Source organism: Oncorhynchus gorbuscha, linkage group LG17, assembly GCF_021184085.1.
Source record: "Oncorhynchus gorbuscha isolate QuinsamMale2020 ecotype Even-year linkage group LG17, OgorEven_v1.0, whole genome shotgun sequence".
Taxonomy (NCBI): Eukaryota; Metazoa; Chordata; class Actinopteri; order Salmoniformes; family Salmonidae; genus Oncorhynchus; species Oncorhynchus gorbuscha.
In genome coordinates this window covers 12,972,356-12,998,552 of record NC_060189.1, presented here as the reverse complement: position 1 = coordinate 12,998,552, position 26,197 = coordinate 12,972,356, and the positions used below count along the sequence as shown (strand labels likewise).

Sequence of the window (26,197 nt, the reverse complement as noted above, 5' to 3'; positions counted from 1 at the left end):
TGTTTGAAGCATTTATTTGGAAGATTCCAGTCTTTGTCAATATAGTGGATAGAGGAGGCTATTATAAGGCTCTGACGTGCGACTAGACCACAGATTGGTAGAAGTAGCAAAATACATCAAATCGGTCTTGAGCTGTTCCTCAACATTTTCTCTACACTCAGCGTCGAGTTTAGGCAGTGCTGTGTGAGAGAAATGTTTGCGGCCAGGGGGCACGTACCTGGGGTCCATTAAATTGATAAGCCTCTTGAAACCTTCCTTTTCGACTGCGCTAATTGGTCGCATGTCCTTGGCAATGCAATGCATAAGAGATTTTGCGATGTCCTTGTGTCTTTTAGATGTTTGCTCGTAGGGCATAAACGCTGTCAGTGTTGACTGCTTGGACGAACATCCCTAGATTGGCTGATTCTTGAGGAGTTTATCAATCCGTGGCGCAAACTCAAACTTTCTGCATGTGCCAAAGAGTGATTTTTCTTCAGATGGTGAATTGGCAGCCACCTGTCTACGGCACAATTGCACCGAACATTGCTCTGCTCTTCGTCGGACTTCAAAAAGCCAAACCACTTCCAAATAACTGAAACAGTTATTTGGAATCAATCATTATCAATCATTTCTATGATGGAAGCTGTTCCTTCTCCATGGCTATCACTGCCACTGTTTTTGCCTACATAACACATTTTGTGGTTAATAGTGGCTACTTCATCACTCCAGGTGCTAAGTGGTTTTTAGTCGGCGTACACCTCTACGTACATAGTCACTTCTCCGCCGCATGTTCCTGCTGCGTCAGAGGTGAAATGGACTGCTGTACCTAATTATTCTATATCAATATTATTTAAAAAATTATCTAAATGTTTTTATATCGTTAGAGGGATGTAATTACCTCGATAATTATTGATATATCGCCCAGTCCTACTGTAACGTAACAAAATGTGGAAAAAGGAAAGCGGTCTGAATACTTTCCGAAAGCACTGTAGCCCTCTCTTTCCTCTCTTTGATAGCGGCTTGTGTTCAACTGATTGGGACAGAGACAGGCTCGAAGCCAGGACACGATAGGTCAGCCAACAGGACAAACATACACACACTCGGCCGGGCGGGCGAGACACACACACGCGGCCGGGCGGGCGAGACCGACACACGCGGCCGGGCGGGCGAGACCGACACACGCGGCCGGGCGGGCGAGACCGACACACACGGCGGGCGGGCGAGACCGACACACACACACACACACGGGCGGGACCGACACACACACACACACACACACACACACACACACACACACACACACACACACACACACGGCCGGGCGGGCGAGACACACACAAATGGCCGGGCGGGCGAGACACACACACACACGGCCGGGCAGGCGAGACACACACACACGGCCGGGCGGGCGAGACACACACACACGGCCGGGCGGGCGAGACACACACACACACGGCCGGGCGGGCGAGACACACACGCGGCACACACACACGGACGGGCGGGCGAGACACACACGCGGCACACACACGGACATCAGGCTATGAGTGGTGAGGCGGTCACAGATCGTTTCCTCTCCCACTCACCCCTTTCAAACTGTAGCTTCTTGTGTCTCTGCATAACCTCTGAAGCCACCATGCACTCGATCTGAATGAGGAAGAGAAGATGAACAGTTAGGAACACATGCTTTTGATAGCGAATATCAGACAGGATGCTTTCAGTTAGACCACAATATTTTCAATTACTAAACCCCACTCAATTCCAGCATCATTAGAACTAGCCCACCTGTTTTAAAGAGGAATATATGCATACTGGCTAGCTATATGGAGAGTTAAATGTGGTCATTAAAAGATTATGAAAATAACATTTGGTGGTGGGGGGGGGGGGGTTATCAAAGACGTAGCTGTCATAGCAGCTGGATGAGTACACAGTCTGACTTGAGTTACAAGCCAGGTTCTATTAAAGGGCCAGTGACTGATTGATTGGAAACATACAGCCGTGCCACCAACCTCTGAGACAGAGTGAGTCCATCAAGCAAACTACCTGGAGAGGCGAGGAGCGGTGCCCTTGGATTGACCTCAAATTGGAGGGATGCAGGAGAGCAGAGCCCATCCACTTTGTATAAGCACGATGACACGTTTAGAGGGGGAGCAAGAGCTAGGCCAGATGATTGCTGTGGTGCGAGGGAGCCGGAGCTAGGGCAGATTGCCGTGGTGAGAGGGAGCCGGAGCGAGGGCAGATTGCCGTGGTGGAGAGGGAGCCGGAGCGAGGGCAGATTGCCGTGTGGAGAGGGAGCCGGAGCAGATTGCCGGAGCGGAGCGAGGGCAGATTGCCGTGTGGAGAGGGAGCCGGAGCGAGGGCAGATTGCCGTGTGGAGAGGGAGCCGGAGCGAGGGCAGATTGCCGTGTGGAGAGGGAGCCGGAGCGAGGGCAGATTGCCGTGTGGAGAGGGAGCCGGAGCGAGGGCAGATTGCCGTGTGGAGAGGGAGCCGGAGCGAGGGCAGATTGCCGTGTGGAGAGGGAGCCGGAGCGAGGGCAGATTGCCGTGTGGAGCGGAGCGAGTGGCAGATTGCCGTGTGGAGAGGGAGCCGGAGCGAGGGCAGATTGCCGTGTGGGAGAGCCGGAGCGAGGGCAGATTGCCGTGTGGAGAGGGAGCGGAGGGCAGATTGCCGTGTGGAGAGGGAGCCGGAGCGAGGGCAGATTGCCGTGTGGAGAGGGAGCCGGAGCGAGGGCAGATTGCCGTGTGGAGAGGGAGCCGGAGAGGGCAGATTGCCGTGTGGAGAGGGAGCCGGAGCGAGGGCAGATTGCCGTGTGGAGAGCGAGGGCAGAGCCGTGTGGGAGCGGAGCGAGGGCAGATTGCCGTGTGGAGAGGAGCCGGAGCGAGGGCAGATTGCCGTGTGGAGAGGGAGCCGGAGCGAGGGCAGATTGCCGTGTGGAGAGGGAGCCGGAGCGAGGGCAGATTGCCGTGTGGAGAGGGAGCCGGAGCGAGGGCAGATTGCCGTGTGGAGAGGGAGCCGGAGCTAGGGCAGATTGCCGTGTGGAGAGGGCAGATTGCCGTGTGGAGAGGGAGCGCTAGGGCAGATTGCCGTGTGGAGAGGGAGCCGGAGCTAGGGCAGATTGCCGTGTGGAGAGGGAGCCGGAGCTAGGGCAGATTGCCGTGTGGAGAGGGAGCCGGAGCTAGGGCAGATTGCCGTGTGGAGAGGGAGCCGGAGCTAGGGCAGATTGCCGTGTGGAGAGGGAGCCGGAGCTAGGGCAGATTGCGTGTCGAGACAGCTTCGGGGAAGGCTAATGTCTGCTCAGCAGGAAACACCAATTAAACAGTCCTTCTGCAGCTTCAGATCTTAGGAATGGATGTGGAGATCTTTGAAAGACATGTGAACAAATGTAATTAATCCAAACTCACATACTTATCTATGTTAATAGTAAGTGTTGTTCAAAAGGACTAAATATCAATAAAAGTTGGGCCATGAAAGAAAACAATTTCAGTGCCATTTAAAACCTGTCCCCTTCACATCCAAGACACCACCTTCACTTCCATTGTTTTTGATCAATGCTAATATCAGCAGTTAGCAGGAGTTACAAAATCAAGTCAAAATCAAGCAAAAAGTTGCTTGCCCACAGGCTAAGTGTCAAGGTACAGAGACATTAACTATGTGAGTGAGTGATCGGTATCTAAGAAACATTATCTATAAATGCACATCTTACCTGCATGCTTATATTGTGCTTTGTTACTTTATTTTTATTGCATACATTTTTATCTGTGCCAACGTACTCTGTGCATGTGGCAGTCATCTTTGCTGGAATTCCCCTCCCACTTCCTGCTTTATAAATCGAAATGCAGTTCCCCATTAGGCCATAATCATTCCTGCCTCAAGAGTAAGGATGTCATCTCTGTCTGTGGCAAAAAGGTTTTCCTTGGATCTCTTCCCAGTTGAGGGTGACATCCATCACAGGTTCAGAAAACTCTTGTCTGTGCTGAACAAAGGAGGGAGCCCCATGTGCACGGAGCCTGGCTTAACGCCTGTAAGGAGACCAGTCTGTAAGGAGACCAGTCTGTAAGGAGACCAGTCTGTAAGGAGACCAGTCTGTAAGGAGACCAGTCTGTAAGGAGACAAGTTTGCTGAGGCATTTCTCAGTGAAACCAAGTAGTACAACGGTGCAGAGTTGGAGTCTGTCACCTTCAAGTCCAGTGCAGAGACTGCTAGGGTGAACAGCTAGGTGGAGAAAGAGGGGGAAATCAATAACATGGTGGGAGGGAACTGTAAACTAACACAAATAGTGTTGGTGAGTGCCATCTACTTCAAGGGCCAGCGGAAAGAGGAATTTGAGTAGGCCAAAACCAGAGAAGCTCAGTTCAAAGTGAGCAAGATTGCCGTGGAAATGATAACACACTCAATGTACAATTTCCAATTGGCAGTCATCCCTGAGGCCAACTGCCAGACTCTGAAGATTCTCAGATCATTCCCATCATAGGGCATGCTCATCATGCTCCCTGATGAGGGCTGAAAAAGCTGGAGTTTCACCAATGGGGTTGAGAAGCTGAAGAAGAATCTCAAGAACTGTGAGACGTGGACAGAGCCAAAAAGGATGCAAGGGGTAAATCTGCCAAAATGTACCTACAACCTGAAAGTAGTTAAGTCCAGCATGTGCATAGTGAATAACTTCAACTCATCCAGGAGCGATTTCTCAGGCATGTCGCCCAACAACAACTTGGATTTGCCCAAGGCATTTATAGAGGTGCACGAGATGGGCGCCGAGGCAGCTACCACCACCACGCTTGCAGAATATGACTTCATCTGCTCCTTTTTGCAAACCTAAAAACACACCTTCAAAGCGGACTACCCCTTTCTGTTCTTAATCCACACAACAGCACCCAGGACATCCTCTTCTGTGGACGTTACTCCGCCTTAAAGGGATAGTCCACCCCCAGAAAAAAATTATCATGAAACTTGTCAATTTAGTGAAAGCCTATTTTCTATCAGTGGGTAAATAAAAATCTCCCCCATGAATTAACTTCTACGTGAGCCATCTGTGAAAATCTGGAAATCGCGTAGGAATATGTCAAAGTGCATTCAGAAAGTATTCAGACAGCTTGACGTTTTCCACATTTTGTTTCGTTACAGCCTTATTCTAAAATAGAGGTTTTATTTATTTTTATAATGCCCTTCTCAATCTACACATAATACCCCACAATGATAAAGTGAAAACCGGTTTCGAAATTTTGGCTAATGTATACATTTTGTTAAATTAAAAAATAGTTTGTATTCACACTCTGTACAGAGACTCGAAATTGAGCTCCGGTGCATCCTGTTTCCATTGATCATAATTGACATGTTTCTTCAACTTGACTTGATTTGGAAAGGCACACACGTGTATAAGGTCCCACAGTTGACAGTGCATGTCAAAGCAAAAAGCAGGCCTTTGGGTCGAAGGAATTGTCTGTAGAGCTCCGAGACAGGATTGTGTCGAGGCACAGATCTGGGGAAGGGTACCAAAAAATTTCTGCAGCAGTGAAGGTCCCCAAGAGCACTGTGGCCCCCATCACTTATAAATGGAAGAAGTTTGGAACCACTAAGACTGGCTGGTGCTGGCTGCCCGGCCAAACTGAGCAATCGGAAGAGAAGGGCCTTGGTCAGGGAGGTGGCCAAGAGCCCGATGGTCACTGACAGAGTTCCTCTGTGGAGATGGGAGAACCTTCCAGAAGGACAACAATCTCTGCAGCACTCCACCAATCAGGCCGTTATGGTAAATTGGCCAGATCCTATGTAAAAACAAAAAGCCACTATGTAAAAACAAAAAGCCACTATGTAAAAACAAAAAGCCACTATGTAAAAACAAAAAGCCACTATGTAAAAACAAAAAGCCACTATGTAAAAACAAAAAGCCACTATGTAAAAACAAAAAGCCACTATGTAAAAACAAAAAGCCACTATGTAAAAACAAAAAGCCACTATGTAAAAACAAAAAGACACTATGTAAAAACAAAAAGCCACTATGTAAAAACAAAAAAAGTAAAAACAAAAGCCACTATGTAAAAACAAAAAAAGACACTCCTATGTAAAAACAAAAAGCCACTATGTAAAAACAAAAAGACACTATGTAAAAACAAAAAGACACTATGTAAAAACAAAAAGACACTATGTAAAAACAAAAAGACACTCCTATGTAAAAACAAAAAGACACTCCTATGTAAAAACAAAAAGACACTCCTATGTAAAAACAAAAAGACACTCCTATGTAAAAACAAAAAGACAAAGACACTCCTATGTAAAAACAAAAAGACACTCCTATGTAAAAGGCACATGAATGCCCACTTGGTGTTTGCCAATAAAGCACCTAAAGGACTCAGACCATGAGAAACAAGATTCTCTGTCTGATGAAACCAAGATTGAATTATTTGGCCTGAATGCCATGCGTCACGTCTGGAGAAAACGTGGCACCATCCCTACGGTGAAGCATTGTGGTGGCAGCATCATGCTGTGGCGATGCTTTTGAGCAACAGGGACTGGATGATTAGCCAGGAAAGCTGAACGGAGCAGAAATCCTTGACGGAAACCTGCTTCAGAGCGCTCAGGACCTCAAACTGGGGGAAGGTTCACCTTCCAACAGGACAATGAACCGAAGCACACAGCCAAGACAACGCAGGAGTGGCTTCGGGACAAGACCTTGAGTGGCCCAGCCAGAGCCCGGACTTGAACCCTTCTGGTCCTTCTGTAGCTCAGTTGGTAGAGCATGGCGCTTGTAACGCCAGGGTAGTGGGTTCGATCCCCGGGACCACCCATACGTAGAATGTATGCACACATGACTGTAAGTCGCTTTGGATAAAAGCGTCTGCTAAATGGCATATATATGAACCCGATCGACTTCTCTGGAGAGACCTGAAAATAGCTGTGCGGCAACGCTCCCCATTCAACCTGACAGAGCTTGAGAGGATCTGCAGAGAAGAATGGGTGAAACATCCCAAATACAGGTGTGACAAGCTTGTAGCGTCATACCCAAGAAGACTCAAGGCTATAATTGCTGCCAAAGGTGCTTCAACAAAGTACTGAGTAAAGAGTCTGAATACTTATGTAAATGTGATAGTTTCTTTTTTTTCTACAGTACCAGTCAAAAGTTTGGACACACTTACTCATTCCAGGGTTTTTATTTATTTGGACTATTTTCTACATTGTAGAAAACTATGAAATGACACACATGGAATAATGTAGTAACTGTGTAAAAAGAGTTAAGCAAATCAAAATATATTTTATATTTGAAATTCTTCAAAGTAGCCACCCTTTGCCAAGAGTGTGCAAAGCTGTCACCAAGGCATTCTATCAACCAGCTTCATGAGGCATTTCAATTAACAGGTGTGCCTTCATAAAAGTTCATTTGTGAAATTTCTTTCCTTCTTAATGCATTTGAGATAATCACTTGTGTTGTGAAAAGGTATGGGTGTATACTGAATATAGCCCTGTTTGGTAAAAGACCGAGTCCATATTATGGCAAGTACAGCTCAAATAAGCAAATAGAAACAGCAATATAGTATTACTTTAAGACATGGTGTTTTCAATTCAGTCTCCTCCAGCTCCACTAACTGAAACTAATTGTATGGATTTTTTTCCTAATAATAACATCTGTACAGAAAGACTCATGGCCAGATTACAGAGGCGGAACTTCTTGATGCAATTAAAGACTTTAAGGCTGGGAAAACTCCAGGGCTGGATGGCATACCAGTGGAAGTATACAAAACTTTTTTTTATATACTCAGAACACCATTATTAGCATGTTTTAACCACTCCTATATAAACGGTAGCTTATTGGACACTCAACAAGGTCTGATATCATTATTATTGAAACAGGACCCTAGTGGTATATATAAAGATCCAGTCCATTTAAAAAATGGGAGACCTCTTACACTTCAGTGTTGTGATGCAAAAATCCTGGCGCATAGAATTAAAGTATTGTCAGATATTATTCATCTTAATCAGACAGGTTTTTTACATGGACGATACATTGGAGATATTATAAGACAAGTACTGGAAACAATAGAACACTGAAAACCCGGGGACACCAGGCCTGGTTTTCATAGCCGATTTTGAAAATGCTTTTGATAAAGTACGACTGGCGTTTACATATAAATGCCTAGAATATTTCAATTTTGGGGAATCTCTTATAAAATGTGTTCAAGTATAGTAACCCTAGGTGTAAAATAGTAAACAATGGCTACATCTCAGAAAGTGTTAAACTATCTAGAGGAGTAAAACAAGGTTGTCCACTATCGGCATGTATATTTATCATTGCTATCGAAATGTTAGCTGTAGATCAAACAATAATATTAAGGGATTAGAAATCAGTGGCTTAAAAACTAAGGTGTCATTGTATGCTGATGATTCATGTTTTCTTTTAAAAACACAATTAGAATCTCTCTACGGCCTCAGAGGATATAGATACTTTTGCCATCCTCTCTGGATTAAAACCAAATCAAAATTAAGTGCACTAGATTACATATTGGATCACCAAAAAAAATGCCAATTTTACATTAACGTGTAGTTTACCAATTAAATGGTCTGATGGATATGTGGACATAGTCGGTATACAAATCCCAAAAGAAATGAATCATCTCACTCCCATAATTATTTATAGAAAGTGAACAAAAATAGGTAAGATCTTGCAACCATGGAAAGGAAAACACCTGTCTATTTGTTGAAAAATAGCCTGATTAACACTTTAGTCATATCACAGTTGACCTATTTGCTTATGGTTTTGCCTACACCTAGTGACCTGCTTTTCAAATTATATTAAAAAACATATTCAAATTTTATTATTTGGAATGGCAAGCCAGACAAAATCAAAAAGGGCCCATTTAAAATACAATGTGATTTTCTGGATTTTTTTCCCTCATTTTGTCTGTCATCGTTGAAGTGTACCTATGATGAAAATTACAGGCCTCTCATCTTTTTAAGTGGGAGAACTTGCACAATTGGTGGCTGACTAAATACTTTTTTGCCCCACTGTATATTCAAGAATGGCCTTTATTCAAATTACTTCTGCTGAAATAAAAATATATCTATTTTTTTAAGTATAATTTTAGCGAATGATATCATAAATAGGACTGGTGGAGTTGTCACACATGCAGCTAACACAGACATATGGAAATGTCTGCTCTACCCAAGATTACAACCAACTAATTGCAGCATTACCACAAAAACGGAAGAGGCAAGTAAGAAGGGGAAAAAAGTAAGGAACGTGTCTGTCGGCCCTGTATTAAAAGAACATAAATGGTTAAAGAAAAGTGTGGTAAATAAAACATATACCAATTTAATTTAAGGACCAAAAAAACTGACAGCAGTATAAATTGGAAAATAGTTGGGAAGAGATTTGCGATGTACCCATTCCATGGCACATGGTTTATGAATTGATGCGCAAAACGCCGGATTCAAAACCTTAAATTTTTAAAGTACTATACAAAATTCTTGCAACCAATAGAATTGTATATATAAATCCAGCTCTGCAGATTTTCCTGTGAGAAGGCAGTCATTAGATCCTTTATTTTGGTACTGTCCATATGTAGCTCGTTTTTGGTCACAGGTCCAGGAACGACTGAAGCATTGCAAGATTTGCCAAGAACTAACGCTGCAGATAGCAATACTGGGTGATTTGAAAAGCCAAAGTCAATCAATAATATATATATTTTTTATTTATGCCCCCTTTTCTCCCCAATTTCATGGTATCCAATTGTTAGTAGTTACTATCTTGTCTCATCGCTACAACTCCCGTACGGGCCCGGGAGAGACAAAGGTCGAAAGCCATGCGTCCTCCGAAACACAAACCAACCAAGCTGCACTGCATCCAACCCGGAAGCCAGCCGCACCAATGTGTCAGAGGAAACACCGTGCACCTGGCGACTGCGCCCGGCCCGCCACAGGAGTCGCTAGTGCACGATGAGACAAGGATATCCCTACCGGCCAAACCCTCTCTAACCCGGACGCCGCTAGGCCAATTGTGCGTCGCCCCAGCGACCTCCTGGTCGCGGCTGGCTGCGACAGAGCCTGGGCGCGAACCCAGAGTCTCTGGTGGCACAGCTAGCACTGCGATGCAGTGAAACTAATACCAAGATAACCAATGTAAAACATACGGGGTCTGTAAAATGTATATAGATTCAGAAATGTTGTGAAATAACAGTTAGAAATAGAGGAAGGAGATAAAAAACAAAAAATATAACTATTGTAAAATAGATTGTCTGTAAAATCTGTATAAATCTGTATAAGATGTTTGAACTAAAGCCTAAGTGTTATTGTTTATTAGTTTTCTCCAATTGGGGGAAGGGTGGTAGGGTTTGCGGGGAAATAAAGGTATAATACAAGTATTATCTAAAAAAAATGTATGTATGTATGGCTATATAGGTATGTGTATGTATATATGTGTATGCATACGCATATACATACATTTACCCCCCAAAATATATGGGAGATTGGAAATGATGCTGACAATTACATTGTTGCTTCTATCAATCTTTCCGCAATACTAAGCTGATCCACCCCTTAAAAAAAAGACATGAAGGTCAGTCAATTCAGAACACTTCACAAAAACCATCAAGCGCTATGAAATGGGCTCTCTTGAGAACCACCACAGGAAAGGAAGAGCCAGAGTTACCTCTGCTGCAGAGGATAAGTTCATTGTAGTTAACTGCACCCCAGATTGCAGCCCAAATAAATGCTTCAAGGAGTTCAAGTAACCGACACATCAAGACCAACTGTTCAGAGACTCAATGAAATCAGGCATTCATGGTTGAATTGCTGCAAAGAAACCACTACTAAAGGACACCAATAATAAAAACATGAGCATGAGTCCAAATTTGAGATATTTGTTTCCCACTGTGAAGCATGAAGGTGTGGGGGGGCTTTGCTGGTGACACTGTCAGTGATTTATTTACAATTCAAGGCACACTTAACCAGCATGGCTACCACAGAATTCTGCAGCGATACACCATTCCATCTGGTTTGTGCTTTGTGGGACTCAAATTTGGTTTTCAACAGGACAATGAACCAACACACCTCCAGGCTGTGTAAGGGCTATTTGACCAAGGAGGAAAGTAATGGAGTGCTGCATCTGTTGACCTGGCCTCCACAATCACCCGACCACAACCCAATTGAGATGGTTTGGGATGAGTTGGACCGCGGAGTGAAGGAAAGGCAGCCAACAAGTACTCACCATATGTGGGGACTCCTTCAAGATTGTTGGAAAATAATTCCAGGTGAAGCTGGTTGAGAGAATGCCAAGAATGTGCAAAGCTGTCATCAAGGCAAAGGGTAGCTACTTTGAAGAATGTCAAATATTAAACATGTTTTGATTTGTTTAACACTTTTTTGGTTACTACATGATTCCATATGTGTTATTTCATAGTTTTGATGTCTTCACGATTATTCTACAATCTAGAAAATAGTAAAAAAAAAAAACTTGAATGAGTAAGTGTGTCCAAACTTTTAGCTGGTACTGTACATTTGAAAAATGTAAAAAATAAATAATAATAAACTTTGTTTGGTCATTACGGGGTATTGTGTATAGATTGAGGGGGAAAAAACAAATTTATTCCATTTTAGATTAAGGCTGTAACGTAACAAAATGTGGAAAAATTCAAGGGATCTGAATACTTTCCAAATGCACTTTATATATTTATTTTTTTACTCGTCAGACAATCACAATTCATAAAGCTTTTAAAACAATTACTGCACACCAGATCACTTTGGTATTATTGTATGTTGCTATGTTTCTAGCTAGCTACCTAGCCCAGAGAGGGCGATAGAGAACATTGCATTGTGGGTTTTGTAGTAGACTTGAGCTGCAACAGATTTCCCAAAAAGATTTTCACATTTCTACCAATCTCTTTTAATTTTGTCCTTATAACATTAGTTCATAAAAAAAATTTTTTTTAAATACATCGGTTTCACATAGTGTTATTTAACACTGTTAATAATAGGAATTTGTGTTTTGGACTTCCTTGATGATCTTTTTTTATTTTTTATTTTTTTATTTCACCTTTATTTAACCAGGTAGGCTAGTTGAGAACAGGTTCTCATTTGCAACTGCGACCTGGCCAAGATAAAGCATAGCAGTGTGAACAGACAACAGAGTTACACATGGAGTAAACAATTAACAAGTCAATAACACAGTAGAGAAAAAAGGGGAGTCTATATACAATGTGTTCAAAAGGCATGAGGAGGTAGGCGCATAATTACAATATTGCAGATTAACACTGGAGTGATAAATGATCAGATGATCATGTACAGGTAGAGATATTGGTGTGCAAAAGAGCAGAAAAGTAAATAAATAAAAACTGTGGGGATGAGGTAGGTGAAAATGGGTGGGCTATTTACCAATAGATTATGTACAGCTGCAGCGATCGGTTAGCTGCTCAGATAGCTGATGTTTGAAGTTGGTGAGGGAGATAAGTCTCCAATTTCAGCGATTTTTGTAATTCGTTCCAGTCACAGGCAGCAGAGTACTGAAATGAAAGGCGGCCGAATGAGGTGTTGGCTTTAGGGATGATCAATGAGATACACCTGCTGGAGCGCGTGCTACGGATGGGTGTTGCCATCGTGACCAGTGAGCTGAGATAAGGCGGAGCTTTGCCTAGCATGGCCTTGTAGATGACCTGGAGCCAGTGGGTCTGGCGGCGAATATGTAGATCTGATAGTATGCATGCAATGCATTTTGCCTCACTTATGAAATAGTCAGTTTCCCTACTTTGTAATGTCACCATAGACAGGTGCCAGATCAGTTTGTTCTTGCCAACTTCATTGCTCATTGTCATAACAATGAGTGATATAGAGTTGGAATGATAGCACAAACAGACTGCCATTCCGTCTAGTTTCCCCATCATCCATCACGACTGAGTTGTGTTATGTCTGTGTAACCTACCTTTTGTCTTCTTGATATGAACACATTTTACTTAAGATACTTCTGTCAATTCTGCATGTATTCTATTTTGCTGAAAACAGCAAGCAACAAGTCCAGTAAAATCAAATGGCATTATCAACTTACCACAACTTTGATCTTGAATTCACTCACATGAATTCTGGTGTGTGTAGATGTAATATCTTATTCTTAAAAGTAAGCAACTGTACACTGAAAAGTACAAGCTGAAAGATCATACAATACATTAGGCTCTGGCCCCTTCAATATCTGAATTGCATATGTCCCTGATACAAATTATACAATTAAACATTTTTGTAAATAATACCTCATTTTCCAGTAAGTGTCCTCTTTCTGGACAGGCAGAGTCTGGACAGCTAATAGCAGTTTCGAGCCCCTCTTTGATAAGGAGTTCCACATACTGCTTCAGGCACTGAAATAAAAACCAAGAGTATGAAATTGACCTCACTTCTTGGCCATGCAGTCAATCAGAAAATGTGCAGGCATACTGTAGGGATGGGCAACTCGGGTCCTCAGGGCAAAAGTGCATCATCAATCAGGATCCCCGAGGACTGGAGTTACCCATCCCTGGCATACTGTATGGTGTGACAGTATGCCAGGGTGTTGGGGAATAATCAGAATGTCTACAATTCTTTTCTGAGGTCTTGGCTGATTCCTTTTGACTTCCCCATGCTGTCAAGCAAAGAGGCACGGAGTTTGAAGGTAGGCCTTGAAATACATCCACAGGTACACCTCCAATTGACTCAAATTACGTCAATTAGCCGTATCAGAAGCTTCTAAAGCCATAATTTTCGAAGCTGTTTATAGGCAGTCAACTTAGTGTATGTTAACTTCTGACCCACTGGAATTGTGATTCAGTGAATAATAAGTGAAATAATCTGTCTGTAAACAATTGTTGGAAAAATGACTTGTGTCATGCACAAAGTAGATGTCCTAACCAACTTGCCAAAACTATAGTTTGTTAAAAATAAATTTGTGGAGTGGTTGAAAAACAAGTTTCAATGACTCCAACCTAAGTGTATGTAAACTTCCGACTTCAACTGTAGGTATGAACGGTAGCTTTGACATCGGTTTTTAACATCACCATTAAACTTGACATCGATATGTTCACCGATATATCATGCATCCCTAAGACAGCCAGACAGTTATTGTTCCCACTGTTTAAATATATGAATGATAGCGGACTGGTTTGAGATCCCCTACCAAACCATTACAGTACATTCAGTCTCTTGCTACTGAGTTTATATTCAATATGTCAATTACAGACAAAACACAATACATTTGATGTCGGCCCACTGACTGGAAGACACCTAACTAACTAAGATATGTTGCAGTTATTTACTTTTAATGCATCATTTTCTATGGTTCGGCAAACAAATTGTTTGCCATGTTTTGACTTTCTCTCACTCCAAAAATACTGAGGGGCGAGTTGGATGCTGCTGAATTTCTAAGTATCCTCAGGCTTTCACATGCTGGGAAAGTCGTGGCCGTGGTCCCAGCTTGTGGAGAGGTCAAAAGGCAATGTGCCTCTCCTCTGTGAATTCAAGCAACTGGACAGTAGTCCACAATGACTGTAGGATACATTTGTTAAGTTAAATTACGACCAGTATCGTATTTCTGTAGATACATTACAAACAAAATTGCAAGATCAAGAAGGGAGTTGAGGTCTCATTGAGGTTTCAGTGTTTGACCCAGGTAGAGGAATACCATGGACTGACATGTATAAGAGTTGCTCACTCCTAGATCTAGGTATGCAATGCATGTGCTCACAACCTCCAGCCATGTAAGAATTCCTTTCACTTTGTTGACGGTTATATTGTTACATTGATCTGTGCATTCAAAGGCAGTGGTAAACACTGGATCTATATGGAAGAAACAATTGCATAGTATTCACTGCAAGTACTTCACTATCCACATATTGAGGTAGAAAGCACATGACTTCTTAGGCATAACATCGTGGGTGAACAAACACTATTCTTCAGGACGTTAACATGTGCAACACGGATACGGCTCTTTCACAGAGGACATATTGACAAGGACGGTGTAAAACACAACACATACACACTACGGTGCACACAGAGGACATATTAACAAGGACGGTGTAAAACACAACACATACACACTACGGTGCACACAGAGGACATATTGACAAGGACGGTGTAAAACACAACACATACACACTACGGTGCACACAGAGGACATATTCACAAGGACGGTGTAAAACACAACACATACACACTACGGTGCACACAGAGGACATATTGACAAGGACGGTGTAAAACACAACACATACACACTACGGTGCACACAGAGGACATATTAACAAGGACGGTGTAAAACACAACACACACTACGGTGCACACAGAGGACATATTAACAAGGACGGTGTAAAACACAACACACACACACTACGGTGCACACAGAGGACATATTAACAAGGACGGTGTAAAACACAACACACACACACTACGGTGCACACAGAGGACATATTAACAAGGACGGTGTAAAACACAACACACACACACTACGGTGCACACAGAGGACATATTAACAAGGACGGTGTAAAACACAACACATACACACTACGGTGCACACAGAGGACATATTGACAAGGACGGTGTAAAACACAGCACATACACACTACGGTGCACACAGAGGACATATTGACAAGGACGGTGTAAAACACAACACACACACACTACGGTGCACACAGAGGACATATTAACAAGGACGGTGTAAAACACAACACATACACACTACGGTGCACACAGAGGACATATTGACAAGATCGGGAACAGATGATTTAAGTGCACTCACCAGTGTACAGAAGACACAGTGACACTGAGTGATGGTGGTCATCTGCTCCAGGGGAAACTCTCCAAGGCACAGTTTGCAGGAGACCAGCGGGTCCAGTGCCAGGTCCCAGGTGGGCCGATACCTGGCTGTGGTCATCTTGCCTGGCACAGAGCTGAGAGCAAGAGAGAGGAGCCCTGGTTAAAAACATTTCCTGAGATGAAGCAGAGAATTTGATGCTCTTCCAGCTCTGCAACTGGTATTTTTAATGATAGGTTTACGACACAGAATGGCTAATGTTTGTCATTTCACAGACAACAGAAAACTGATATTGGATTCAATGTGTGAATGAAGATAGCTCAGTAATGAGCATCTACATGATCTGTCCCCATGTCCCAGACATGCAGTTATTCGCTGTGTCATTCTGCATTGGTCAGAAAGGCTGTGTGACACAAGCTCGTTGCCTAAACGCACCTTGTCAGTAACAATCACTTCCCTTCTGGATGCTTTCAGACAGAATAAATGCATCTCTAATCCTGCAGCGAGCGTCTTGTTGCTTTTTGCCCCGAGATAAAAGCAGTCGTATTAAAAGAACACTTTCCCTTCGCCGTCATCTCCTCTTCAATTTCTGAGAAAGGGTTTATTTTAGGCCTTCTCAACTCTGATTCTGACTGCCTTTCATCCACCCTGGCTGAGACCGAAGAGGAAGAGACAGCAGTCACTTATTGTCTCTGAGTGTTTACAGGAACTGCCCCCGTGCAGGAAATGTCAACACTGTCAAACTCTCCCATCGCTGCTAGGCAACTGGGGAGAGACGAGGGAGAAAAGGAGGGGCCGGGCAGATACATAGCTTTCACTTGTCTGAGCAGTGAGCACTAACACAATAGCTTCCCTCTCAGAGACCAAAAAGTGGAAGGAGGCAGAAAGGATGAGTGGCTAGTTAACTAATGTAAAATGTACCGTGTCTGTAAAATGTATAAGCTGGAAGTAAAAGCCTAAGCATTGTTGTCCATTAGTATATTTCAATTAGGGGAGGGATGGTAGGGTCAGGAGAAAATAAGAAAAACATATGGGGGATTGGAAATAATGCAGACAATTACATAGATAGAACCCACAATCTGCAATATTAAAGCTGATCTACCTACCCCCCCCCCAAAAAATACAAAAGGAGGGGCTGCTATAGGGACTAAGAATGAGTCAATGCTGTCTACACATGCTTCAGGGAGAGAACATGTCCTGACCTGTGCTAAGGCTGCCGAGCTGACAACACACTGGCCAGTGTGAGTCGTTTATAGGAACAGTGTTGTTTGTCTGGTTGTGTCAAGGTCAACGTGCTGCATGGGGAGTCACCAAAACCACCCTGTGTCAAACAGACAGGGAGAAGTCCTGGGAATCAGATGTGGTAAATTATTAATCTAGTGACAAAGCAACTGAAATGGGCACCTCCTGACTATTAAGTGATTCCCCTTGATTTGTGGACTGTCTTCCCTTCAGCTCTTCAGTGGCGGCAGGCAGGTTGAGGGGACGCGAGAGAGGCAGAACGAGAGAGAGCGAGAGGAGAGCCTCCTATCCATTAGTGTAGTACACTGGGCCTGCTTTCATCAGGCCAAGCAGTGGGAGGCTAGCCAAGAGCGCTAAAAGCCCGTCTACTCTACACCAATCAAACATGCCAAGACAAGACTCACTGGCTGCCAAGTGAAAACCTGCCAGGGCCAGCCATCACAGCAGCAAGTGGAATCACATTAGCACTATAGATCGCCATATGATTGTTGAAATGGTATGTGCATTATACGGCTGTCTTTACAACGAGAGCCTCATTGAAGATGTTGTGATTTTTGTCCAACAGTAGTACAAGGTGGATAGACCACCATAATACAGACCATGTACACTATAAAGCTCCCTCTATGCATTGTGGATTGGTTAAGCTGGGGTAAATAGAATCTCTCATTTGTCTTTGATTCTTAAGGCGAGCCGGAGGAGAGGAGAGCGCAAAGTTCTCATGACAAAAGGTGGTGCAACTCAAAAAGGTGCTCTTCCGTCGCTGCATTATTTACCAGGTGGTCCATTATCGCTCCGTGACACACACACACACCAGATTTTAAAAATAGACCTACTGCATGTCTGGCACGACACATTACGGCAGCAATCAATATGCTGGAGGCCGTAAATCAACGTGGTTAACCACGGCTACAGACAAGGAAGTTTGCATTCTTATCTTATAGATTAACTAACAAATAAGTGGAAGTGCCGGAGTCTGGCCTTCCGAAGTTGCAGTCTATGCTCCCGACAACATACAGGGTTAGAGCCTGTCAATAATAATACAAATATATGTAAATGGTGTCAGAAAACACTGTGTGTGTGTGTGTGGTATACTGGGGGATTTGAGAGCAGTTCTAGCATTATATTGCTATAACTGCACAGAATGTATACATCCATCTATGAATGTACAACATTGAACTATTCCATAACACATTACGTGAGCAACCTAGATAGTGAAAGTGTACAGTAGAGAGTAGGGCTGTATAGAAAGTGGGGCAGTGGTACTTTGAGGAGCTAGCCAAGTAACTATAAATGGACATATCCTGTATACTACGGTATATCTACATAATTAATCTTCCATCAGAGGAAATGGGTAATCTTTAAGGCAAGCCTAAGTTAAAAATAAAAAAAATCTGAATAAATCACATAAGTTGCATGGACTCACTGTGTGCAAAAGTGTTTATGATTTTTGAATGATTAACTCATGTACTGTATGTACCCCACACGTACAAATATCTGTAAGGTCCCTCAGTCGAGCAGTGAATTTCAAACAATGATTCAACCACAAAGACCAGGGAGGTTTTCCAAGGCCTCACAAAGGGCACCTATTGGTAGATGGGTAAAAAAAAAAAGCAGACCTTGAATATGGAGGCCACTGTGTTCTTGGGGACCTCCAATGCTGCAGACATTTGGTACCGTTACCCCAGATGTGTGCCTCAACACAACCCTGTCGTGCAGCGCTACGGACAATTCCTTCGACCTCATGGCATTGTTTTATGCTCTGACATGGACTGTCAACTGTGGGACCTTATATAAACAGGTGTGTGCCTTTCCAAATCATGTCCAATCAATAGAATTTACCACCGGTGGACTCCAAGTTGTAGAAACATCAAGAATGATCAATGGAAACAGGATGCACCGGAGCTCAATTTAGTGTCTCATAGCAAAGGGTCTGAATACTTATGTAAATAAGGTATCAATTCATTTATATATTTGCAAACATTTCACTTTGTCATTATGGAGTATTGTGTGTAGATTGATAAGGACTTGTATTTATTTAATACATTTTAGAATAAGGCTGTAACATAACAAAATGTGGAAAAGGGGAAGGGGTCTGAATACTTTCCGAAAGCACTGTAAGTATCGTGACAATATCATATTGAGGTCCCTGGCAATTCCCAGTCCCACTCGTCATCAAAAAGGCCTAGACAAGCCTCTCTCCCCGTCTGTCACTGCACCCTACCGCTCAAATGACACCATAGCCGAGCCCTGCATTAAATCGCTGTGATAAGCACTGCCATCACTCGTTAATATCAACATTCAACACATCCTGGGCTACGATGCAGACAGAGACTCTGGTCAAGAACGGCTCTCATTTGAACCTGGTCTAGCAGCTCTCTCTGTAATTACATAATGTCATATCAAACTTGATTACGTAAGACCTATTTATAGTCTACCGAGGCTCCTCTCGGAGCGGATGCACTCTACTAGGTTAAACGAATATTCGGATAGCCGAACAGACGTTAGTGTTCAATTTTTTTTAGGCCGATTTTAACAATGAAAAAAACTTTAAACTAAATGATCCTTGTGACATTTCAAATGCTTAATTTAATAAAACCAACTTTTGAATGTAGTTTTTATAACGTTGAGTTAAGCTACTGGTGCACATTTAGCCCTCTAGGCGGCCTTGACATCGGTATGCTATTTCTCCCTACTTTAAATAGCAATTACAGATGCTCATCTAACAAGAGTTCCACAATATGACACAAATGCAAAAAGTCCCCAGAAAGTATTTTTTTGCAACAGAATCAGTCCTATCATGGCAAAAATGTCTTCTTTTGCTGTTGCTACCGGAGAAAAAGCAATCAGAATGACGCAAATACACATGGTAGAGGTTAACAGCGGACATTCTGCTATTTACTCTCAACCAATTAATTTTCTGACAAAATGTCTATTTGAATAGTAAATAAATGTCAAACGCCCATCCCTACATTCTGTTTTCCACACTCCAAAACACAGGTTCCCTTTTGTGAAGTGGCCAAACCACGAGTCGTCCTTGTGTGTTAGTGCAAAATGCAGGGGCTGTGATGGTGGACAGGGTTTACCTTTCTCAAAGAGACAAAAGCGCTGTCAAACAACTGATGACTTGTCCCTGGTCAATTCAACCTTTGAAAGTTTGAAAGCTTTTTGTGAAGAAACAAAAATAGAAAGGGGAAAAAAATGGGTCAGAGATGTGATACAATTGCTGCTGGAAGTGCTTCCTACTAAAGTGAACACTGGAGCAATGCATGTAAGATGCATCTAATCCTGTGAGGAAAGCTGTCATTCTGAGGGGAGTGTTTCATTGACTTCCACTGCAGAGGGGATGGTGAAGAGGCAACTCAACGTTGGTGTGCATTCAGTCAGAAGAGAAATGAATGGCAGTTGAAATGGTTGGAACCATGGTGAAGACCCAACCTTCAGGGAAATGGTTTCACAAATATTCCTACAGTGAAATCATAAGACATTTTTTTTAGCTATCTATGCAAATGCAAAGCTCAAGGACCGTATCAATGAAGCACTAAGAAGACCAGAGAGGCTGACTGCTGAGTCAATCAAACCACATGCTGGCCAACCAAAAGCTGCCACACTAATCTCATTGAACATTTAGCCTCCTTAAGCTTTCACTTACTGTAAGTTCCTCAAAATGACACACAGACTGATCTTAACCTAATAGAAGTTCAAAAGTCCAAACCACAAATCAAAAGTTACAATGCTAATAGGCAAAGCTAGGTTAACCGACTAGGCTACCAGGGTAATTGAGGCTAAAAGGCTAGGCTAACAATCGCAACACTATTTTGTCCACAGGGTGATTAGTCTGATCAAGGCCTCTAATGGACGTGCTTTGTGGGCCTGCCATCATCATGTTTCTCCCTCGCTGCACTCCTTGCTCTAGACAGGTAATTAAGAGGCTTCGGCACTCATTTGTGTCACGTCTCCTTGGCGTCCAGTGTTTCCGTCACACCGTGGCCATCTGCCAATATCCTCAGTCTCCTGTGTCACCTGGTTTTTGGCAGCGCTGCCGTTTGTCACCTTGTTGTGTAGCTCCCACTGGACAGACGCTGTACGACAGACGGAGCACACGTATACCCCTGTTAGCAGTCAAGCCCTTCAAACAACAAGACAGACACCATTATATTTCTAACAGTTGATTTGAAGCCTGCATTTTCTTTGACATATGGCTGTGAACATTCTCAAATGACAAGTGTTTTTCCATTATTTACAAAACTGACATTGCCATAAAAAGGAACGTGCCCAACTGTAATGTCATGGAATCATAAAAGAACAAGATGACAGCAGTGTTGACAGATTGAAGTAGAACAACTACTTCTCTGAGAGGCAGTCAGAGTATGACATCCTTGATGTTGCAAGCTAGACAGAGGACAAGACAATGCTATTTCATTGTCTTAGCCAAGGAATGTTTTGTATGCAAGGATTTAAAAACATCCTAATCCCAAATGGAGACATCCCAGCTACATCACGAAGACCTGAGAAACGTTGCTTCATTTCTAGCCTGGGCGTACTACAAAAGAAAGGATGTAATCTTGTGTTTTCCCTCAACTACAATTAACCATAATACATTTTGACAGGAACTACCTATTGTAGGCTGCAAGCCTATTCACAAAGGAAATGAATTAACACAATATATTCAGATATATGTTTACTAACCGTGCTAAATGCTGTCCACGGTGCATTAGTTATTCAACACGAGCAGATGAAGAAGGAATATTCTCCTGATTGAGTTCATCAAATGCACCATAACCTAGAGGCCTCATTCTCATGCAGCCTGCATGGCCGTGTGCATAATAGTGTCCGTTCATGTGTGTGCGCCATGCTGGTCTGAGGGCCAAGGGCCACCGGCCTGGTGGACTCAGCGTGGTGTCAAACTCCTCCTAATCTCTCTCTCTGTGAAGGTCACCCCTGGCCCTGTGCCAAGAACACAATGATTCATTAACCTGTTACTCCTACCCCCTACTTTTTCAAACATTGTTAAAAATCACACAACATTTCAGCACCCTGCTACTCATGCCAGGAATATAGTATATGCATATGATTAGTATGTGTGGATAGAAAACACTCAGACGTTTATACAACTGGTTAAATCACGGCTGTGACTATAACAGAATGTGTGTTTCATCGAAAAGTGCAGGAAAATCTGATCGCTGAAAATGGGAAAATATATCCATGCGCCACTTCAACCAATTGTTAAACGTGAACCACATTAAATGGGGCAGAGGTTGCAATACCTACAGCTTCCACACGATATCAACAGTCTTGTCATTTGCCTACTATTTGTTTCTTGGTCAAACCGAAACAAGGCAGCGCAGTTCTTCCGGTCTCCGACCGGATATTTTGGTTGAGATTTACCCGGACATTATTTTCAGACGTACACCTATAGAATATACATCGCCTCGTGATCAATTTGATCGATTATTGACGTTTACTAATACCTAAAGTTGCATTACAAAAGTATTGAAGTGTTTTGTGAAAGTTTGTGTCGACTTTTCATTTAAAAAAATGACATTACGTTATAAAACGCTATTTTTTTCATTGATCACACAGTCTTCATAGATCGATATCTAGGCTATATATGGATCGATTTAATCGAAAAAAAGACCCAATAGTGTTTATGGGACATCTAGGAGTCCCAACAAAGAAGATGGTCAAAGGTAATGAATGTTTTATATTTTATTTGTGCGTTTTGTGTAGCGCCGACTATGCTAATTATTTTGTATACGTCCCCTGCGGGTCTTTTGGGGTGTTACATGCTATCAGATAATAGCTTCTCATGCTTTCGCCGAAAATCATTTTAAAACTCTGACTTGTTGCCTGGATTCACAACGAGTGTAGCTTTAATTCAATACCCTGCATGTGTATTTTAATGAACGTTTGAGTTTTAACGAGTGCTATTAGCATTTAGCGTAGCGCATTTCCAGATGTCTAGATGGGACGCCTGCGTGTCAGGTAGGAAGGAGCAAGAGGTTAACTTCTGGTTGCCATGGAAGTCATGCATTCACCGTTTCTGGATGAGTGGGAAACCGTGACTAGGAGCAGGTGAAAAGCACGTTGCAATGTGCGACAGTAACACTGACAGTATTGTTCTAAATATTTTCAGGTAAATCAAGACTGATTACTCGATTTCTCTACCCATCTCCCCCCAACATGCACACACCAAAATGTTAGCTCAAGATTCACAATGGCACAAATGATTCAACACAACATTATGAAAGCAATAAAATAATCCAAAGAATGGAACACTGTTGCTGCTAGTGACCCATGCAAATAATACGTTCGTGCCAGGCCCGGCCGTTATCGAAACAAAATGCTGTGACTGAAAAGCTGCGTATTACGAACGTCTGCCTCACCGGTCACAAATTTAGAATGTAGGACATTGGTTTCCATTCCACAGTCACCAATGTTTCTGTGATATAGAGCCAGTGATCTCAGGAGGCCACACTTCTTCACCGCTCTCCAGTTCTCTTCTGCCCCAGCCAACTGACCTAAATTCATAACCCAGAGGGATCCAGAGGTCCTTTATTTGGGGCACACTGTCTTTCCCCTCAATGAGGATCTGAAGTGACATGCCGAGAGTAGTGTAGTATAGTGAAGGGCGGGCCCAGACATCAAACAATTGGTTTTCTGTCCTTACAAGGAAAGGTTCACCCACTTTGAATGTTATATTGTTTTTGTTTCTCTCTGAGTGATGTTCTATCAGTTCCCTGGGTCATTTCATGTTTATCTGAGTTATTGGCGTTCAAGCAGGCAGAAAACCAGGCTGGTATGATGTAGCACTGTGATGAAGTCGCTCTCACTACACTGGAAGATAATAGGAATACAACTTTTAGATCACAAAAACCATCATAAACAGTTTTCAATACTGGCCAAACTCATAACTCGGGAGGATGTATTCTCACGAATGAGAAAATGGATCATATTTTGCAGATATTCCATACCTCGAGAAATTTGCAATTGAACGTTTTTGGGATAGGGGACAGCATTTTCACTTTTGGATGAAAAGTGTGCCCATAGAGAATTGCCTCCTACTCTGTCCCAGACGCTAATATATGCATATTATTATTAGTATTGGATAGAAAACACTGAAGTTTCTAAAACTGTTTGAATGATGTCTGAGTATAACAGAACTCATATGGCAGGCAAAAACCTGAGAAAAATCCAACCAGGAAGTGGGAAACCTGAGGTTTGTAATTTTTCAAAGCTTGGTCTACCGAATACAGTGTCTATGGGGTCAAGTTGCACTTCCTACTGCTTCCACTAGATGTCAACAGTCTTTAGAAACTTGTTTCAGGTTTCTGCTATAAAGGAGGGGGGGAATGGGAGCTGAATGAGTCATGGGTCTGGCAGTGTCTCAGGCTCGTGATGCACGATCCCGACAGAGTTGTTCGACTCGTTCCAGTGCTTTTCTTCAGACAATGAAATTCTCCAGTTGGAACTTTATTGATGATTTATGTTAAAAAACATCCTAAAGATTGATTCCATACATCGTTTGACTTGTTTCTACGACCTGTAACGGAACTTTTAGTCTGGAAGAAGTGCTCATGCCTCATGAAGATGGATTACTGGGTTGAACACACTAACAACAAGTGGCTATTTAGACATAAATTATGGACTTTATGGAACAAATCACTCATTTGTCGAACTGGGATTCCTGGGAGTGCCTTCTGATGAAGATCATCAAAAGGTAAGTGAATATTTATTTCTATCTGTTGACTCCAACATGGCGGATATTTCTTTGGTTGGATTGGGTTGAGGACTATACTCAGATTATGCTTTTTCCGTCAAATCTGACACAGCGGTTGCATTAAGGAGGAGTCTCTTTAATTCTGTGAATAACACTTGTATCTATGTGTATGAGTATTTCTGCAAAAATCTCCAGATGTTTTGGAATCAAAACCAGAGAGCACATTGCATTGTGGATTTTGTAGTTGACTTAAACTGCAGATTTTCCATGTTTCTCACAGTTATTTGAAACTTTATAATTGAAAGGAATGACTAGTTTTGGGTGGATTTTTTCTTTTAATGCTGTGGAGGTACTGAACTGGATGATTAGTTAAGTGTGACAGCAAAGGTATATTTATTCAATGGCTGTACAGACAGACCACCCTCTAGATGTAGTTGTAGCTTTGATAGCAGAAGGGTAGACTAAGCTAAGTGTTGTGCTGTTTGGGATGGAGGCAGTCAGATAGGCTTCATGCCCGGGTAACTAGGACACAGCCAGTCTCATGCCTACTGGGCACGTCGCCATCCCTCTGCAGAGCAGTCATCGTGTCTTTTCTCTCTTCTCGAGACAAGGGGGAGGACAGGAGGTGGTAATGAATGTTGCCATAGTCCCCGGTCCAGTTTCAACACCTTGCTAAACCTCCTAAATGTGCCATTAGCCAAACGAGCCAAGGTTTAGGCAGCGCTCAATGACACAGCGTAAATATTCATGAGATTGTGGTGCTTTAAATAGGGCTCTAAATTCCTTTCAAATCCCCAAAAGGTTGAGGCAGGGACACGATGCATATTCCATCAGCTGTGTCTGATTGAAATCCTTCTTGGTTTTGGTTGGCGGTGTGCGACAAGTTTCCGTTCTTTTTATAGTATAAACTTTACATTTCACTAATGCCAGGAGACTTCTATGCATTGAAACAGTTTTTCTTAAACACTCCACAATGATACATTACACACATACAGTACCAATCAAAAGTTGACACCTACTCATTCCATGGTTGTTCTTTATTTGTTTTATTTGCTAGATTATAGAATAATAGTGAAGACATCAAACCATGTAGCAACCAAAAATGTGATAAACAAATCAAAATATATTTTATATTCTTCAAAGTAGCCTTGATGACAGCTTCACACTCTTGGCCTTGAATTGTAAATAAATCACTGACAATGTCACCAGCAAGGCTTACAACGTCATACCTCCTCCTCCATGCTTCACGTTGGGAACCACACATGCAGAGAGCATCCGTTCACCTACTCTGCGTTTCATAAAGACATGGTGGTTGGAAGCAAAAATCTCACATTTGGACAGATTTCCACCGGTGTAATGTCCATTGCTCGTGTTGCTTGGCCCAAGCAAATCTCTTTGTATTATTGGTGTCCTTTAGAAGTAGTTTCTTTGCAGCAATTCAACCATGAAGGCCTGATTCACAGAGTCTCCTCTGAACAGTTGATGAGATGTGTCTGTTACTTGAACTCTGTGAAGC

The 26,197-nt window shown here is 42.7% G+C and overlaps 1 protein-coding gene across 5 annotated transcripts in view; it reads right to left on the bottom strand.

Annotated features, from left to right (window-relative positions):
* The window catches only part of LOC124001362 (probable E3 ubiquitin-protein ligase RNF144A-A), a 69,494-nt gene that overhangs the window by 20,007 nt on the left and 23,290 nt on the right, over positions 1–26,197 (bottom strand). For 2 of the 5 annotated variants that reach the window (XM_046308096.1, XM_046308097.1), the window contains exons 2-4: positions 15,708–15,858; positions 13,198–13,302; positions 1,563–1,623 (exon numbers count right to left, since the gene is read on the bottom strand). In XM_046308096.1, coding sequence (XP_046164052.1) covers positions 1,563–1,623; positions 13,198–13,302; positions 15,708–15,842 — 301 coding nt within the window. In that variant the 5' untranslated portion in view covers positions 15,843–15,858. Of the gene's footprint in view, positions 1–1,562; positions 1,624–13,197; positions 13,303–15,707; positions 15,859–16,157; positions 16,378–21,650; positions 21,890–26,197 lie in introns of those variants that run through there. The other 3 variants (XM_046308094.1, XM_046308099.1, XM_046308098.1) reach the window with 3 other exon arrangements.